Here is a 20616-nt window from a genome sequence, read left to right on the forward strand (position 1 = left end):
GAGGTGATCTTTGCAAAGCTGTGATCCCAGCAGGGGGGAGTGGAAGGCCCGAATTCCTGTCTTTGCTGCCCAAACATGACCTGTCAAATGGGGTGGGAAGCAGAGCCCTTAGTCTGCCCCCCCTTCAGGAGGGCTTTTCTCTGTCTCAGCTTTAGAAAAGTGCTGGGATTCCGCTTCCTGTCGTCCAACTCTTCTAAAAGGGGGCTGAAAAAACCCCTCTAAGCAGTGTGAGAATTCTTTTTGATGCGATAAAAACCGTAAATATGTGTTTCTAACCACTGAAGACAGCAAGCTTTGGAGGGCTTAAATGGAAAAAGCTAGTTTAGATTGAACCAGTTCTGGGTATTGCCACACATGTCAAATAGCACTTCACTTGACAAATGGTCCCAAAGAAATCTATGGAGCTATTCAGGGGGTACGGTGATGTTTGGTATGAGTAAGGAGATTAGAATCTGGCCCTTGCTTTATTTTCAGAGAGATTTCAAACATGTGTTTGTTCTAATTTTCCCTTCCTTCTAGGATTGCTGGTATTCACTTGGCTCGGCTTTAGAGGCAGAGGGATGTGAAAAACAGCACCAGTAAAAAAAAAATTACAAACTCTCTAATATATGACCAAAATAGCTTTTTCCCCTGTAAAATATGTGGCATAAACGAATTCCATAATGATGCTATGTGTTATAAAAGTTTTATTGGCACTCATTTGGGATTACCCGCATAACTCACTTGTGAGTTCACTACTTGTGGGTAATGCACTCATCCCAAATGCATGCTAAACACCAGCTTATGTAAAAAGTCCTATTAGAGTTTAACAGAGATTAAACTAACATATTTTTTTACAGAAGCCTCTTATGGTACAGAGGTCCACAGAAATTACAAAAATCTTAGTCTATAACAGGCAATGTTTTCATTAGGTTTATTCTAATCATCCTGTATTAAATTCTGTAAATTCTTAACCAGTGACGTGCATATCCTCTCTGCAATGTTACATTTTTTCCTCTCCCTACACACGACTTTGTGTAGTATCACAGACACATGACTGCACCGAGAGAGACCCCAGGCCCTGGTGCGAGGTCAGTACAAATACAGAGTGCAGGAGTCCTTGCTTTAGAAACTCTGCTCTCTAAACTGAAAGGGCAAGGAACGAATGGGAAAAAAACATTGTTCATATTTACAGACTGAGAACAGAGACATAATTTCCTAAAGGTCATACAGGAAGTCCCTGTTAAGGCTGGAATGAAAGCGAAATTCTCCTAAGCACCAATCTAATGCCTTAACAACAAATTCATCTTCCCCCAACATCTGTGTATTTCTTCATCTACTGCATTCCATGCTCATTCCTGTACCATTTCAACGTCTCTCTCTAGCACTGTGACATCATTAGTATCTGTTTTGACTTAAAGCATCACAACAGCCCCCTGCACAAGCCAACTGGACAAGCCAACTCACGAGGAGCATGGATAAGGTTGTCAGGCAGTCTGTGCATCAGGAAACAACACTTCAGTTTTGCACAATAACCATTACCAGGCACCTAAACTTGGTAACCTTAGCCTAGGGCAATTTCACAAAGAAAGCTGTAACAGAAACAGAGAAACAGGAACAGAGCTGATGCTGGCTGGGCACAGCTAAGCTGATTTTCCTGTTTTCTTTCCTGCTTTCCCCTGTTTTCATCTTTGAACATCTTCTGACTCATGATGACGCTTGGGAGGCCTATACAGGCAACATTCAAACCTCCTATGCTGCCAAGCTCAACCTGAAATAGCACCACCACCCAGAGGAGTTCCTCTGCACACTTCTGTGCCTCCAACCACACATCCTTCTTTGTCAAAATCAGGGAGAATTTCTGTAATTAACCTAAGATTTCTTATTTTTTTTCCCCTGAAACAAATGAAAAAGGGGGCAGGAAGGCATCCAAAGTACCTAATTGTTTTCTGTAAATAAATATTTCCTCTCAATATTCAGATGAACGTTCGGTGACAATTTATGACCAAAAATAAAATTTTAGGCAATGTTTTATGGACAATATTTTTCCTATTAACTCACATACAAGAGAACTCTAAAACTTGGTATGAATTAAGGTTAACCCTCAAAAGAAGCATCTAATATGCCATTATAGCAAAAGATTGAAATGAAAGAAAATGCCTTGGTAATTTGCTAGGTGTCTTGAGTATTAATGTGATATAGTTATTTCCAAGGAAGGTGGAAACAGCAAGTAAGGAAAAATATCTCTATTAATTTTTAGAATGATTTCCTACCTAAAGATACACATATCACTTGATTTTCAATCACTTCAGAGCAAGTAACTTTATCTAAAACCTAAAGAACCTACCTGCTATTAACAATCTCAGCAGTGCCTAATAAAAAACCACTTAAGCACAAACTGTACTTAATTTATATGATGAGTAGCTATAAGTTATCAACCCCAGAATCCTGTGCAGAAATTAAATATTCAGTTTCTCCTCACTAATGCAAGCAGGATTTTTATCCCTCAATTGTGCAAGCTTGACATTGGGGGGAAAATGAGTCAAGTCAATCTTCAACTGTATCATGGAGGGTGCTGGGAGGAGAAGAGATGCAGAGAAGTCAGAGAGGTAGAAAGTTTACAGACTTTCAGAGCATTCTCAGTTGTCAATACAAGAATAAATATGTCATCTGTTTTCACTGAACCCATTGGCAAAGCTATCAAATTGCTGAAAAAAATATATTTTACTATTTTTAGCCTAGGCAAGCCCATTGCTGAAATGGATTACAGCAGGAGTGGAAAGTGCCTGAATCAACAGAACAGATCTGGTGTGCTGGATCAACGCTAAGGGAAAGCCGTAGGAAGGACAAACACACACATTCTGCTTAGAATATATTGGAAAAGAAGAAATGTCAGAGCACTGGTCAGTCTGGGAAAGGGGACAGGAAGAAAGAAGGTAATAAAGCAATAATCTCAGGTCCAGCTCTGGAATTACCCAAAATCTGCAGTGTTTTGTAGGGATTTTAAAGAGCATATTTAGAAAATTTCTTAGGAATCAGGAGAGCAGGGTCAATACAGTTAAACTCTGTCAATAATCACTCTGTAATATGTACAAGGATCTTCCACCCCAGTGCCCAAGGGCTACCCCTGAACTTAGGACTGAACTTTTCAAATTTAAAAAGAAGGCAGCCATTTGAGAAAATCTTATTATGGAAAAAGGCCTAAAAAATAAAGCTGTTTTTTTAACACTCGAGACTGAAGCGCCCCCCTCATCCCGCTTTCCTCCCTGACACCCTCTATGAACCAAACTCTGCCAAGAGGAGTATTTAATGAGAGCTTTTCTAGTCATTAGCCCGGCCTTAGGGGGGCCTGGCTCAGCTGGAGCTGGCCACCCACAGAGTGCCCAGGTTACCCAAACAGCGGGGCCATGGCAGCAGCACCCACGGCAGCCAGCAAGGAGCAGGAGGCATTCTTCCTGCACCAGCTCACCTTCACACCTCTGAGGCTGTCAGGCCGTGTCCCCAGCACGTCCTGGTGGGCTAAAAGGGTGTTTTTACCTGGTGCTGAGCACACCTGGCCCTGCTCCCAGGGCCACCTGGAGCACAGGGACACACAGTTCTTCCCATGGCTTCATGGGCACTTGGGGACATCACCCCAGCCACAGAGCCACAGGCTTCAGAGATAACTTGGCACATGGCTTTCAGAAGGAGAAGGGAACAAAAATTCATTGCAAGCTTATGTTTTACTGGAGTATTTACAGAAAGCACGTGGTCAAAGTTAAAAAGCCCTCTACCTCTATAATTCAAAACATTGTGGCAGTACAGGACACTATTAATGCTGCATTTATACAGATACCCACTGCCTGAGATTGTAGGCACTTGAATGGTGAAAGTATCTTAAAGAAAGAGCGGGAGTTGTGTGCTACATAACATCAAAGAGCAAAGTAGGCATTTTTTTAAAAGAGAACTACCTAAATCATGGGTGTTTTTAAGAGGGCTATGTAGGCCTTAGGACTCGATCTTGCTCTTTTTTTGCAGATGACATTCCAACAGTCTTTTGTTGTTAAATAGCTCCAGGGTGCTAATCTACAATGGTATGTTACCAGAACACAGAAAATGCCCAGAAACACTAGATAAACACAGCTCTTGAAAAGGACCTTCACGTCCTTCTGAATGACTCTGGTAAGTTCACTGAGATGATATTTATGACTAAGGGTACTGGGATCCTGCTCCATTGTTAATTCATCCAGTTTATCCAGCAACACAGTTAGGCCACCACAGTTTATACTTGTAGCAGATTCAGCTTTTGGGTGTCAGATATGAAAATACCAGCTTGATTTCAAAAATTTCAGATTTTAACCACTGATTTCAGTTGGAACAGACCACAAAGAAACAATCTGTCATCCCTCACAGCAAACAGAGTTTTGCTGTTGCTTTATAAACAGCCTTCAGGAACTCAATCCTAAAGGCTCTTGCCACTGAAGTCCTAACCTGGTCAGGCATGAGATCACTTGCACATGAGGTTACAACCAGGAGCTGGCAACACAGCACACTTGTGTCTAGTGCCACCCCTCCTTTTTCCTCAGCAGGAAATTTTGTTTTAGCACAATTTCAAGATTTTCTTGACCAAACCCCACCGGGTCTCCTACAGGTGCATGCCTGTGAGTGCCAGAACACATTGGCACCATCTGGACTGAAGTGAATGCACTTGGGAACTGCTGCAGTACCCTGAGGGCTGTCCTGGGCAGGCACAGCAAATCCCAACACATAGTAAATAAAGAAAATGTGCATGTGTTTCTGCAAGGGAAACATGACAAACCTGTGACAAACCTACTGCACTCTGCTCAGAAACTTTGTGGCACTTGGTACTCAGGAGCACTGAATAATCTGCAGTTGAAAACCTTGAATGCTTAATTCTGCACCCCTGCTTCATTCTGCTTATGCTGCTCAAAACCCAATGAAATCGACTGCAGTTTAAGTATCCAGATACTAAGTCTAAACATGGGGTTCTTTTCCTGAGTACAAGCTTTGAGGCTGTAAATTATTAATATTAATAATGGGAAAATCTGTTATGTATAAACAATGCAAGCAAACAGTAACAACCATTTAAAATTGTTAATTTGAGAATTTCTTTTCTCTGATTCCCTTTCATAAACAAAATATTTTTTTCATCAGGCAGTATTCATTATATTCATCCTTGGTGTACTTACAAGGCAAAAAATGTGGATTATTGATGAAATAGATCATAATGACTCTTTCCAAGCCATTATCATTTATCATTTAAATGTGTATTCAATGAGCTTTAATCTGCAAATTTTTCACGTTTGGGAGACATTATGATTTAACAGATTCATTGTGTTTGCTTTATTCTTTTTTTAATACAATGCATGGCACATGTTCTGCAGGCTACACATGAAGTAATTTTACCTATCAGACTGGACTGTTATAAGACTTACTAGAGAACAGCAGCTGATTATTAAGGCCTCCAGCCTTCAGAAACACAACAGTGCAGGAACACCGTGTCATTATACTAATAAATGAGTCCTGAAAATCTTCATAACCAGGTATATTGGCCTTTCTTCTGAAAAGTCTCAGACTCCTATTACTTCTAAGGACAGCATCTCAACCAATCACACCTGAGATTTCAACTATATAAATTTTCTCCAATCTCCTGAAAAAGGTGCTTTTTCTAGTGACTTAGATTAATCAAACAAATCAATGAATGCTCTCTCGTTGGTATTAATCAGTGAGAGTTGTGTACCATATATTACCAGGGATCCACGCAGCATCAGCCCTTGTGCAGGGTTTCTTTTTAAACAAGAGTCAGTTAATAATAAGAAGAATAGTGGTTAACACTTTGGCTAAAGTAAAAGAGCACAGAAAGTTCTGTCCTTTGGAGAAGGACGGTGATATTGGATTTTTAGGTCAGTGTTTGCATAGCTGCACAAGCTACAAAACTGCAAGAAAATTCAGCAGTTGGCAATCCATGAGCTCTTACCAGGTTTTGGCTACAGCAGATTAATTCCATATCCAGATTGTATATAATTCACCTAACACCCTTTCTTACTCAAGTTTTGAAATTTCCTGAACAAAATCCCTCTGAAAAGGACCTGCACTCTCTCTGAGCAACCTCCCTTGTCACTAGGAGCACTGCTATTTGCTTTGAGACATGATGGGTAAATGCAGACAAGCTCATCAACCCACAGTTCAGACCATGGCTGCGATCTCCTGCTCCTCCCTGACATCATCCCTGACTGCTGAGTGGTGGCAAGGCTCCCCAGCCAGGCACGGGGCAGGATGCCAAGGAGGGCTCAGAGCTGCTCCTGTAGCACAGCTTCCCTCGTGCCTTTCCTATTTACAGCAGGCTGCTCTGAGCTGCTTCAGGGCTCTGACAGGGAGGGAAGTGATGTGCACATGACTGACAGACATGCCAAGATCAGTTAGGAACGGTGGCCTCCAAAACATCTGTAAGACACTGTGCTCCTCCTGGGGAAGCAGCCGAAGCCCTGCTGCCCTGGAGCAGCTGGGAGCTCACCAAGGCACCACTGGGCTCCAGAGTGAGGAGCTCTGCCTGCCCCAGGAGGGGAGCTCTGACCACCCTCAGGCCATGCCTGCAGGCAGCTGAAAGGAATGACAGTGCTGAAGGCTTTTCTTGTCATCCCTCGAAGTTCTGTAATTCCACAAAAAGCCAGTGGATAGCTGTGGCAGGACTGCTGCACTCTGCCCACGTGAGGTGCACTGGGGCACCTCCATTCTACCCCCAAGCATGGTTTGCCCCATGCTCACATATTAATGAATTATTCATAGATTTTCTGAGCACAGCTGATTTTTCTCTTAAACACAAGTATTTTCAAGTACTAAAAGATATGCATCTCAAAATAAAAAAGGAATCATCTATTGGGCTTCACACAAAATAATCTCACATAAAAGGAAGTATTTTTTAACAGCACACATCTACTTTATGGCACTGGTCTCTTAACTTCATGCTTATGAGTTAAGGAAACAGCCCCTTGGTGGATTACTTTTCATAGTTTGCTCAGTAATGTGTTTACAAAGCCATTGTTGCAACTAGATGCTTATATATTTTGATATACAGTCTGCACTACAACAGTACATCTTCAGAGGTTTCACGCTTATTTCAAAAACCTATTTAAATGGTTCTTTACCTGCCCTCCCAGCAAAACACAAGTTTATTGCCAGATACTCCAGGGCTCCATAGTCCAGTCTGACAGTAATTAAGGCAGAATTAGTGGTGTTTTGCAGGAAATGGTAACTGTGGCAAGTGTAGAGCTGGATGGGCCAAATTCATCTCTGACAGCGAGTCCTCTGAAGTAACTAACTTACTCTAGGAATTAATTTGACACTTCAAATTTCAAATAATGGCCTCTATTTTTAACTGTCTGAAGCACATAACTCAGAGCCTGAGAAATGTTAAGTGGCTTTTATTTTCCTTTGTTAGAAAACTGCTCATCTACTCACTGGCTTTTTCCTGTGTATCAAGTATCTACTCCAGAAATGGGGGCTTTGTTAAGACAATATTGCATTATTTGTTAAGATAATATAATGCATTATTTCAGTGCAACCTGCACTTTCTTAATGCTTATCTGCCTTGATAATGGACACTATTAGGGATAAACATTTCTCTAAACCATGCAAGGAACAATACAAACCCCATTAAGCTGAATTTTGTGTTTGTAAACATCTGCAACATTTCCTCTGATCCTATAATTCTAAACTACACCAAGACATAACAATTCCAGTACTTGGGCAGTACAGTCTTAAGAAAACTAAAGGTAGTATTTTGCCATGCCTTCTACTTGAATTTAGACTCCGAACAGGGCTGTGGGATTTGGAAACTAAGCTTTGGCAAAACAATCTCTTCCACAATTTTATCCATAGCTGTTCAATTTTCACCTAGTTCTATGTGGTACTAGTCTGATTCCATAGCAGTTATCTAACTCTACAGAACAGCTAATCCAATTCAACTCCATTTGTCCATTAAGAAACATCCTTTTTCTGATATGTAAAACCTACACTTTTATGGTTTTTGGTGTGATTTTTTTGTTTTGGTCAAGAAGCCAGCAATCCCTACCAGGACTCTGGAAAGATCAGCTTAGTTGCTGCTAGGATGCAGCATTCCCCTGTGTGATGGGGGCTTGTTCTGGTCCTTTGTAACCTTGGGAAGGTGAGCAGGGCCCTCAGAACATCCTCAGGACCCTGGGGAGGGTGAGGAAAGCCACAGGTTTACGTGAGATTGTGCTGCAAACTGATCTACATGATTATTTGATTTTGGGATGAGGAGTATTCCCTGATGAAGGGAAAAAGCAGGAAATCCTTTGGGTGACCCTCAGCACCTTCTCCCTTCAGGCTACTGCTGCATTCTGCTCTCCATGGGGAAAAAACCAACTTAACCTCCCTTAGCAGTGAAGGGCTTGCACTATTATCTCCCTCTGACTGTTGCACTGATTAGATTGGAAAATGAGTAACTTTTATCACACTTGATCTGAAATAGCACTATCTAGCTTATGTTTATCCCTTTCCATCTACAGAACAGATAATTGCATGGATCCTTGGACTCAGAGGAGACACTGTGATGTCTCTTTTGATCCCTTGTGTCAGGTTAAAGGAGAAGAAAATAGAAAGTTAACCTGTGATTTAACACTGGCCACTGTCTGGCTCCTGCTTCCAGTCTGGTCTGGGGGGTTCAGACCTTTGCAAGTGCATGTCTGGCTCCCTTCTCACCATGCAGGTTCTCTTGCTGCCACCTCATATGTCACAGTCTGCTGGATTCAGCAGCATGAACTCTGAATTGCAATAGATTTTGCCTAAAAAAAAAAAATCAAGTCACATTTTTTTGGGGATTTTACTTGTTTCTTTGGTTTTTGCCTTTCATTTCTCTCTTCTTTTTTTTTTTTTTTCTTTTTCTTTTTGGTATAGGGAAAGGCAGATTATTTCAATTAAGAGCCTGTTACTGACATTTGTAAGCAACCTTTCTTCAGTTCAGTGCAGCAGTTGCAGTTTTAAGTTTCTCCCTGCTTCTGTCAGGATCTAATTTTCAAGGCCCGTTGCCATGGCAGCAAGTTGGAATTTTAATCCAGTACTAAAGGTCAAGACAGGGCACCAGTTTCAGTTCCTCTTCAATCTCCCCATAAGGAGCCACAAAAAGAAGCTGAGATAAAGGTCTGACCTAACAAAAAATTCCAGTCTAGCACACAGCCAGACTTGAAGCTCTGTGATTTGTATAGGCTTCCGAATTTGTCTGGAACTATTGAAATTCATGCTAAATCAAATATGGGCAGCACTGATTCACATTCCTGTCTCTGCAAAAAAAAAACCAAAAAAACCCAAAAAAAACCAACCCTGTCCTTAAAACACAGTTGTGTGCATTTAAGTAAGCAGGGACCCCAAAAAGCAAATACTTAGTAGAGTCTAACAGGAAAATAGCTGTGAAAGCAATCCCCTCATTACTGCAGACATTTACTGCTTCTGCAGGCTCAGATGAGCCTGACAGCTGCACTTACATCTTTCCTGACAATATGAGGTAGATGAATCAACATCTTTCTTTCAAAACCTTTAAAGATCTTTTTTGTGAAGCATTTTGAATAAACAAGACTTTCCAGTAAGGGACAATTTCATTAAAGCTAAATCACTTCCTCCTGTGCTTCCACAAGATGGATATTAATTAAACAATTGGTTTGTGCCTACTGAAGTAAGGCTATAGACATCTCCCTCCTCCTCCTGGGCCACATTTTCTTGGAAAGCTGCATTTGCAGCATTAGCAAAGTCTCGAAATTAATTTTCTGAGATGTATGGACACAAGTGAGTGAAGCAGCTCTTCCTCTGGGAATTTAAAGCAATAATTAGCCCAGCAGTGGGGAATATTTTCCTTTTTTATCGTTTGGGAGGATGTATTTGTAAGGTACAACTATTCTGAATCTGTGGCTCCAAGGGCTATCCAAAACAGAGCATAATGCAGTGAGCATGGCCTTGCCCCGTGGGGTGTTGTGAGAACTTCACTTCATAAAAAATAAGCCTTCTGGCCAGAAAATTGATAGGCTTTGGAGCCCTGCTGAGCCCTCTGCCCAAAGGATAATGGTAGCAATAGGAGTTCCTCTGGATAGAGACTGTGAAGCTGAGAAAAATGTGCTGGATTATTGGGGTTGTCAGAGGGATTCAGAGGAAAGATGCAAAGGATTAAGTTGGAATATTAGGAAAAGTGGCTGTTAGTCTTACCTAGGGTATTTAGGACACAAATTGGGAGTTTCAAGACCACTCTGGTATTATGAATGCCAAACTTCTTGGCAAAATCCATTCTTCTCTCAAACTTATCACCCATTTCCGATTATGACTATTTTGCAGCATGGTGCAGACAAATCTGGATGACAATTTTCTCTGTCTCAGGCTACTAAAGTCTAAGCCATGACAGGAAGAATGAAAGGGACTGGAGCAAAGGGCATCAGGAAGAAAAAAGCCAGAGAGAAAAATGGCTTGGCCCTAGACCAGAAATTTACTGACAGGTCAGTGTTAAGACAAAGGGAACATGGTGAGGTCCAAATTATGGGAGCCAGAAAGCCAAGCAAGAAGTTCATTTGTATGTCTTTTAGCAGCAAGTGTGTGGGCCACAAAACAAATGGGTGGGAAAGGGACTGAGTGTGGTGGCTTCCTCTGCTCTACCCCGATTTAAATTTTTGGATTTACTGAGTGCATTTGTTTTTCAAAATGAATGTTTGAAGTTGCACTGAAGTTCGGAAGTGACTCCATCCCACAGAAATGTAAATTGGGAGGTCAGTTTGAGACTGGCCTTAAGCAATAAAGGCACAACATATGCTGCTGCTTGTGAAAAAAAGCTCTTTAAATAGAGGGAAACCTGTGGCAGATTTGCAGTCTAACCACTTTCCAAAATGGGAAATGATATGTAGCAGACAGGGAAATACATCAGGAATCCAAACATGTTACTGTGTGTCGTTTACCTCTCTCTATTAATGCTGACATTTCAGTGGTCACAGTTCAGTGACTGCATGCACTTGGCACTGACACAGGAGTGCATCCTGCTTGAGAACAAAGTATTTCAACTGCTACTCGTTAGTTAGGGCAAATAAATGTTGAATTTTTAATGGGGGGTTATACAGTATCAGAGGAAATTCAAATGGTTCAGTGCTCACTTGAGTCGCAATCAGCAATGCTGGCAAGAATGCAGTTGGTTAGCTTGTTTCAGGCAGCCTTAAAAGCAGTAAGCCTCTGATAGGCAAGAAAAATTATTAAAAATTGATCAGCAAAATATCACAGAATTAATTTAGTTCTGTTCCCACAGTTTTTAAAACTGATTTATAAACATGTCAGGAGGAAGAGATCATGGAAAAGAATGTATTAGGAAATAACTTTATTTTGACAGGGAGGTTAAACTGTATGTGAGCCAGCTGAATAATGAAAACAAATTAAAAGCCTAATTTAGAAATTATTTTGAATTATGGGCTTATCTTCAAAGATGAAGGGCTATTAATTATGACACTGGATTTTCACGTATTTCACATCAGCTGAAATATTTTCCAAGTTTGCTTCTATAGGCAACTGTCCATAGGAAACACTTGTATATTTCATTCCAAATTACTTCATTCTTTGCTCAAAAGGCAAAGCCTGCAGCAGTGAGGAGCAAAGCAACAGTCTGAACTGACTGTCATTGCTTCAAACCCAAGAATTTACAAGGCAAAAGGATTCAAAGAAAACTTCTACCTTCCAAAACAAAACAGTAGATATGAAAGATGAGTGACATTTCTCAAAAGAGACCCTTCTATTTTCATCTGCTATTTGTCCCTTTAATATAGTGCACTGGAGCTCTCTAAAGATTAATGGAGTTCCAATTACATGCCACTGTTGTTTCACTTATCATAATTTGAACATGGCAGTGCGAGGCCCTGGTAGTCAAGACTGTCCCAGTTTACCCAGAGGGAATATCTTTGGAACTTCCTACTTCTAACAAACAGGCAGCACTTAGTGCAATGATTCAGGCTGGCCACGTGAAGGTAGGCTGTGACAAAAAGCTGGCTGTCACCACTGAGGGCTCAACTGGTGCTCTCACGCTTTGTTATGGTCAGCTAAAAACTGTAATTAGTAATAGGAACGTTTCATCTTCTCCTGTGTATTACACCTGGGCTGCATTGTGACTGCAACACTGATAGAGAGTTGATACATAGATAGAAACCTGCTTCCTATGCCAGTTGGAGATGAATTTTACATTTTTGGTTCCTGGTACATTTTTGGAAATTATGCATGAATATGGAATGAATCCCTTTTTTTTGGTGGTGTTTTTTTAAAACTGATTTCTTTCCAGGTTAATAATTCATCACTACTTCTTGATTTGAATGTTCTGAATAGTTCTGAAAAACAACATTACTTGTTGTCGCAATATCCAATACTTGGTGTAAAATCCTCTTGATGTCTGATTACTCTCCATAAGGACCTCATGCTGATTCATTTCAAACCGTGAATTACCTTTAATTCATAGCTTGCACATGCTGCCAAATTTTGTTTTCTATGTTCCCAGGTGGCTGTCCCTGACACAGAGGAGATCTTCCAAAAAGCCATTAGATACTTATGAAAAGTATTTAGATGTTGAGAAGCACATTTCCATTTTCAAACACGCTTCCATCAAGTATTATGATAATATTTGGGATTAGGAAAGTACTGGTTGAATTTGAATTTTTTTGGAACTGTGAAGTGAAATCCTGGCCCAACTGAAAAGCTGTGCTGAACAAATGTAGGAAAATCCTTGCTGAAATATCACAAAAAGATTTTCAGCTGCTTGCTTTAGTTTTAAGCTCCCTGTATTTAGCTGCTCTCTATTCCACACACAGGTTGTGTATCATTAAGTATGATGGATAACAAAAAACTCCATAAAGATAAAACAAGTTGGTTTTGTCTGATCTATAAAAATTTGCTGCTCTAAGTTTTTAATGGTTTCCGGTAGTTCACTGAGCCCATGAGAAGGGCCTTTTAATACTGTATTAATACAGTAAGTATAGGAAGTAATTTTATGACAGGGAAAGAATACCATTATGATTACATTCTTCTTTTTAGCTAGGCTTTTATGGAAACTACCCAAGACTACTCTGCAGTATGATTTCAAAACACAGGATGTGCTTGATTAAAAAGGTTCTGGGTAGTTTCCAACTGGACAAAGGCCAAATGCTAACAACCAAAACAGAACAAAAGGACTGGATGTTTGAGGATGACATACTTGCAATGGCAATTATATAACAGAAACCCAAGTCATGAGCTGAGTCTGACCCCTCAAATTCATGGAAGCTGACAGAAAATCCTTTGCAGTGCAATTGGTTGCACCTTATCTGTTCCTGCTTACTCTGCTTCATAATAAACTAATCAGAGCAGACTGGCTGAAAACTGACCGCACAATGCCCAGCGGAGATTTACAGTGAATTTGAAATTAGAAAAAGGGAAATCAAGTGCTGCAGTTTTACATAGCCTGATTTCAGCTGTAAAAATTCAACACAATACACACACACGTGCACGCACATCAGTGTACAAAATTTCATTTTCAAGATTTTTGAGTGCAACTTAAGAGCTGAGATTAGTTATAAGTCCATGATCTCTTGTGCATAGGGGCAGAATTTAGAAAAATAACCCTAACTACTCAATCTTCTATTTTATCCACTGTACTGGGGATTGGGTTTATTCAGCATGTGGATGTAACAAAGTACACTGAAACATTATAAAAATGATGAAATTTGTATTTCAGAAAGCTTTACTTGGACAAGAAGCCATGCATCTTGCATCCCTCTACAATAGCAACACACTGGTAAATTAATCCACCTTGCAGTATGTCATCCTCGGTTTTCCCCAGAAGTGTGCACCTGAGAGGTTATCTTGCAAAAATCATACATCCCTTCAGTCTGATCTTCTTTGATGCCAGTGTCCCTACACCTGAACCTTGTTATGACATACAGACAGCTTGGCTGCTGGAGCAGGATGCAGCATCATGAAGGTATCTCTGTTCTGCATTCACCCCTCAAGTAGTCATGGTATAACTCAGCAATATGGTGAATGCAAGCACATTATTACCAACTCCTTTGGATCTCTAACAGAGCCAATGGAATCTACAGGACTGTCACTAGGACCAATGCAAATGGAAAAGATAATTTAAGTTTGACTTTAATTGCACATGAACTTAAAAAAGTTGGGTAACAGCTAGAAACATATCCAGGTTAAACGGACTCTAACAAAGCACACACATGAACAGAGTCAAATTCAGCAAGATTTGATCAAACTGAAATATGGATGACAGATCCTATTGACAAAATATATAATTGGTGGGGGATAGAGTTTTGAAGTCAGTAGGACCATACTGTGTGGCTGAGAGCGTAGCAATAGATGTTACTGGGGATAAGCTGGACTGTCATTTCACTCATACACTGCAATATCCCCGAAACCGACCAGTGTTAGAGAGACTAAATCCTCCTTTATACAACTGCAATCTGATAAACACTCTATCATTAAAATACACAATGACTGCAGGAGCTGCCTACCTCTCAGGGTTTGTTTGGACTGCACTATCCAGCTCTACTTGATATCATTACGTCTTTCTGTCCCACTCCTGCTTTAATTTCATTATGTGCTCAAGTACTGCAATTCCCCGTGAAGGTGGTGGTAGCTGCACACACAGATCTAAAGAAACACATTGGCCTCGTAATACCAAGCCTCACAGTGGACTGCCTTCTAACCTCCCAAAGCCCTGTGGAAATTCTTAGAAGCTGCCTTAACAATTTTTCTGCAGTAAAAGAGAAAAAGTGATAGTAATGGGTTAGCTGATCTTCATTTGGAAGCTAAAAATAAAAGTAGCTTTATTGCAGCTCTGATCTCTCATGTGTAAAATCTATCACCTACCGTAAGAAGGCAGTTCATTGCAGCAGAAATCTGATTGATAGTAGTGGAACTTTAGATCAAGCAGCAGAACAGAGAACAACTGGTTCATAAAATGTACTCAGTGTCTTCGGGTTTTATATCAGGCTTCCTATAGAGAGCTTTGGTCCCATTAAATGCACTATATACCACTGAGCTCTGAAGCACTGTTCTTTTGAAATTCGGCTTATAACTATAAACCATGATTGACAAGTCTATTACTGTTGGTTACAAACTATTGAAATATTGTATTTTATGGTACACTCACTAAAATATTTTTCACAGTGGAATCCAAATACATTTGCTTTTAGAGAAAAATAATTTTAAGATGCAATAATATTTTTTCCTTTTTTTTTTTTTAAATTATGGAATGTGCTTGATGTTAGATTTAGATCACTTCAATGTTCTGAAACATGAATGCACCCATCCTGTTACCAAGAACTGTGGGTACAGTTGGCTAGAGTCTTCACAAAAAAAATAAGTCACTACTGGAAGCCAAAGAGCAAAGGGCAAAAATTAATTTGTTACTAAGTTTAATAAATAAATGCTATTCATGCAAATGAATCTAAATATCATTAGCATTTCTATCCAATTCTCATTTTATCTGAAAGAAAACCTATTTAATTTTAAAATTTGATCATTCGCTCAGCCACAATTTTGTAAAGGTTTACTCAACCGACTGTATTGAAATGAGCACTTCCATGACTTGAGTTTATGAGTAAAGAACTGGACCTCCAGAGCCTGCTGAGTACATCAACGGATTCAGCACCCACGTCTGCTCTAGTCCTGTACATCTTACACAGTTACAGACACATCACTGAACTCCAACAAGCCCTTTTGTGTACACAAACTTGCACTAAGAATCAGTATATTTCAATTCATTTTTAAAACTTGACTAGATATCTCCACATTGATTTTTCTTCCCCATAGGGAGTTTTAAAACTATGTCTTTAGTAGATTAAGGGCAAGAATAATTTGGAAGTAATTTTAAATGAACATATTGTATTTACACAACTGTCAGTTAAGCTAGTGCAGTTTTGCATTCAGTACTTTAGAACACTTAACACTAAAAAACCCAGCAGCTCTGAACGGAAATCAGACCCATCCATTTTCAGAAGTATAAAACAATAGCCTACTGTTCAAAGTTGCTATTTAGCTCCTGTTTGCAAATTAGAGAACCTGGGATAAAAGTAAAAAACAATTTGGTCTCCACTCACTGCTACACTATTGCAGCCTTACACCAGAAAAGCACCAAAGAAAAATGGTTTAACACAATGGAGAATTAGCTCTTTCACAATTTTCAACTGTCATATTTATAGATCATCTGTGATTTTCAGCTGTTTCAAAGTGTATGAAACGCAAGACCAGCTTTTCAGCACCAGCTAGCAGAATCATTCTGTATGATGTGTTTTACTCTCACTGTATGAATGTAAAAATTCCTGCATCATCTGTTCATTGGGTTGCATTTTCTATTGTAAGAGGCTTAGTATCTGATGAGAGAAGCATAAAAGTGATTTAATTTTGGCAAGCTGTAGAACTAAAATCAGCATTATTTCTGCTTAATAAACTCATCTTTCACACATACCTCTGTTAGCTAATGCTTAAAAAGAAGAAACAGTAATAAGCACTGGAAACATAAAACTGGTTTATGGCTAATTTTTAAGGACTACAGAGAACACCTGAACACCAGGACAAGATTATGAGCAGAGCTAGGTTTTAGTTACCTTTGGAGAAATAAGCTCATGCTTTATGATAAATTTAAAATGAGATTTAAAGCTGGAAATAATAATACTTACGACTTTTGTGGCACTGACTTAGTTGCAACTTTCCCTGCTGGATCACTCCACTCTGCAAACAAAGGAAACACATTTTCAAATGTCAAAAGATTACTGTAGAATTAAAATGCACCCAAAGCTGTCAGCCCATCTAATTATACTTGGTTTCACAACATGCCACAATGCATAACATGTAATAAAAAATGGAACCGATCTGCTTTAGCACCACAGAAATTAATTTTTTAGCCTTTGTTTTAATGATGTTTAGCAGACAAAAAAAAATACCCAACCCTGACTGTTAGGACTAGGATGATAAAGACCTACTTTGTACATTGTATCCTGAGGTCAGATGTTGGGAGTCCTACAAAGAAGAACACACAAAATGTCAGCATTAGTTAAATAAGATGGAGAAGGTAAGATATATCTTGGCTTGCTAGATTAAGGGCACTGGCATTACACCAACAGGGAAGGAGATGGCGCAGGGAAGGGATCACAGCATTGTTAAGGCAGCACCAGTGACATTAGTTTAAAAAAAGCATCAACTGTGGAGACAGAGCACCACTAAGGGACCCTTCAGAGCTCAGGCAAGAGTATGTCCTCAGCTGCTGTAAATCTACACCCCTCCCTTTATGGAGACAACACACAGATTTACACCCGCAGCAGCCCAAGCCTTCCCCAGGCTTGGCCATGGACGTGTGTAGGAGCCATGCAGGACGTACAATTTAGAACACAGCATGAATGCAGCTATGCATTAAATTCAGTGCCATCACCTTTCTTTTCTTTGATCTCACTGCCTGGAAATACAGTAATCTTTTATTGGAAAGTCACTGTTTTTATTTGGACTGTGACACTCGGGATTTGATAAAGACACGGAAAGTACATCTTCACCTGATGGAAATTGGTCCAAATCCAATGAAATCAATGGAAGTACAACAATTTAAAACCAGCAAAGAGTCTGGCTTACAACACTGAGCATGCTAATGCCAGGATTCTTGTTGGTTCACAATAACTAAACTGTTTCTTTAATGTCACAGTGTTTTCTGGCTCAGTTTTTCTCTAGGCTCTGTAGTCCACAGTGATTGTCATCAGCTTTCCTTCCCAGCTGAGTTTGATCAGTTGAAATTAAGGTGTTATTTACAACCTCATCCTACAGCCAGGCACTACTTTGCTGGAAGTGTTAGTTCTGTAGGATGTTAAAGTCATTAAAACCCTCACTGCACTTCCTCTTAGGGCATTATTAGTTCCTAATATTATATTGTGCTGTCAGTCAGTCCCTTGTGAAGCAAATAATGCCCTAAGAGTAAACATGGCACTTTAAATTTGAATGTCAAAGGGATAAATTGTTTTGATAAGCTCCACCTCTTTTATCACACTTTTTAAATGTATGTTTCTCATGAGAATACCTTTATTTTAATAGCTAAATTGAAAACTTCTAACAGTGCCGGTCTCTGGTTTATATGGCTGCACAACCTTGCCATATTAAGTCCTAGATGCATAATTTGGCCAGCCATAATTGATTTAAAGGGATGTTGTGAAGAGACACTTCTGTTGTAGTTTTTAAAGTAAGACTAGCAAACATGAAAACTTTTATGTGCTTGCCTATTTCCTGCAATGCTAGCTCAAAAAAAAATCTAATTTATATTTTGTATTGAAGTGTTATGGTCAAGAATTTTAGGATCAACATTTAATGTGCCCAGAAATTAACTTTGATGTGGATCTTAAAAGTTCAAAGCCAAATTGATAGAAACAGAATAGCAAACCCAAAATTTTAGCTTCTCTGAACCTATGCTTATACTGCTACCAATGGAGATAGTGTCAGTCTGCAGGACTCAAACCAGTTTCTGGAGGGCTCATCAGCAGCAGAACACTAAATTAAGAGACTATATAAATTAAAAAAAAAAAAACAAAACCACAAAAAAACCCCAAAGCCCAGCTTCCAGCACAAAAAAACCTGTATTCACACAGTTCACCTTACAGGGTGCAACTGACTTTCACCCAATTTGCAATGAGGATTATGCTCTTGTAAGAGCATAATAAGCATGAGCCTACAAGAAAGATGGAGAGGGGCTTTTTATAAGCACAGGACAAGGGGAAATGGCCTCAGACTGAGAGTACGTTTAAATTACATATTAGGAAAAATAACTGTGAGGGTGGTGAGGCGCTGGAACAGGTTGTCCAGAAAAGCTGTGGATGCCCCATCCCTGGAAGTGTTCATGGCCAGGCTGGATGTGGCTCTGAGCAATCTGGTCTACTGCAAGGTGCCCCTGCCCAAGGTAGGGAACTACATGAAACCAGATAATCTTTAAGGCCTCTTCCAACCCAGGCCATTCTCTGATTCAATGACTTCAGATGCTTCACACTGCAGCAGGAAACTGCAGTGACAGGGGCAGTGCTAGGGCAGTAACGATCACATTCCATTAAAATAAGACATTCTGGGCACTGGCTTTGGTTTTGTTTAAGAAGCCACAGATACTGCTAATTTAATTTCTTCCCAGCTAAGTATGGTGGCTATATTTCAGACAGGGGAAATCAGTAAGAGCAAAATCACATTCCAGCTTCTAAATAAGGATATGATTGCTTGAACTAAAATGCTAAGCAGTACCAGTTTAATAAACCATTTTTCAAGATCCTACCATTGGAAAGAAACTTTTATGTAGCTCCATGACAGAATGGTATAAATTTCCCACCCTAGGGAAGTTCTCTTCTTCCCCAAACATCTTCAGCTCAGGTTTTCAAGTCCCAGCATGACACACCTCAGGCAGAACCTGTCCCAGGTACAAGCCTGATCTCTAGCAGTGCTACTGGAATCCCAGCCAGAAGGCAATGATGCAATGTGGGCTAAGGACATCTTCAGATCATACAATTTAACAATTCAGTGTGGATTACATGAACTAGAGGCACTCTCTAGGCAGCTGTGCCTAGAGTCTGTGCCTCCCTCCGGGGTGTGACACAGACAGATGCCATCATGCTCTTCACATGCAGGGACCTTTTCAGACACCATAACTTGCAGCCAAAACCTCACCATGCAATCAATCAGTAAGTGGGAAAAAAATGTCCATTTCAAAGCTTTACATTGCACAAATAATAATGGAAGAAAACCACACAAAATATATTTTATTTGACATAGAAAGACTCCCCTAACAACAGAAATAAAAAGCTCACTTTGCTTCTGCTGGGTCTTCTGCAGCTTTAAATAAGAAGTTCTACTTGTAGCAACAGTCTGATTGGGAATTTCCAACTAAAAATAGTATCAGAATTTTTTTTTAAGTGGGACCAATTACAAAAATAAACTCTCCAGCAAAGAGCACTCAACAGAACAGAATGCTAATCAGGTCACTGGTAATAGCCCACTTGTACCTTGCTTGGGATAGAAAACTTGGTCTGCTCAGCCTTGCCCGGAGTGTGAATAGCAGTGAGAGGAGGAGGCCAGGAATGGGTCATCTCCTAGGGAAAAAAGAAAAAGTTTAGAAAACAAATTCATGTACGTAGAGAAGAAAGAGAGCTAAAAATGGTCCCATCTGCTCCACTGAGCCTGGAGATGCAATTGCTCAAGGAATCGACCCCACCACCTCACACTCTCAGGTCACAGATGAACACCTAAACAACCCCACAGGCAGGACTTCTCAGAATGAGAGTGAGGACAGGTTTTACTCTTGAAAATTGTGACCATCCATGTCTTCATCTGAGGGAAACTGGATCTACCTCCGTGGTCAGCCTGCCAAACTGTATGAATAGAGCAGGGTTGTTCTACCTGTAAAACACAGGCAGGAAGGGGCCCTCCCGTACAGCATTGGGTGCAACCCTCTCGGGGAGTGCATGGTGGCAAGATGCAGCCCTCTTCAAGACTGCAGAGTGGCAAAAGAAACAAGGGGCAGGTCTAGAAAAATCTGGATTGGGTTTGCAGCATGAATGCCTGGGGTAGCAGAGAGAGCAGGGACAGCACCACAGCATCTTCTGGTGGCACTGGCCA

At 40.2% G+C, this 20616-nt stretch overlaps 1 protein-coding gene across 6 annotated transcripts in view; it reads right to left on the reverse strand.

Annotated features, from left to right (window-relative positions):
* AFF2 (AF4/FMR2 family member 2) overlaps positions 1-20616 on the reverse strand; it is a 334300-nt gene that overhangs the window by 113661 nt on the left and 200023 nt on the right. For all 6 annotated transcript variants that reach the window (XM_038164527.1, XM_038164528.1, XM_038164532.1 and 3 more), the window contains exons 5-7: positions 20004-20090; positions 16971-17007; positions 16668-16719 (exon numbers count right to left, since the gene is read on the reverse strand). In XM_038164527.1, coding sequence (XP_038020455.1) covers positions 16668-16719; positions 16971-17007; positions 20004-20090 — 176 coding nt within the window. The remainder of the gene's footprint in view (positions 1-16667; positions 16720-16970; positions 17008-20003; positions 20091-20616) is intronic.

This window comes from Motacilla alba, chromosome 4A (genome assembly GCF_015832195.1).
Source record: "Motacilla alba alba isolate MOTALB_02 chromosome 4A, Motacilla_alba_V1.0_pri, whole genome shotgun sequence".
In the NCBI taxonomy this organism is placed as follows: Eukaryota; Metazoa; Chordata; class Aves; order Passeriformes; family Motacillidae; genus Motacilla; species Motacilla alba.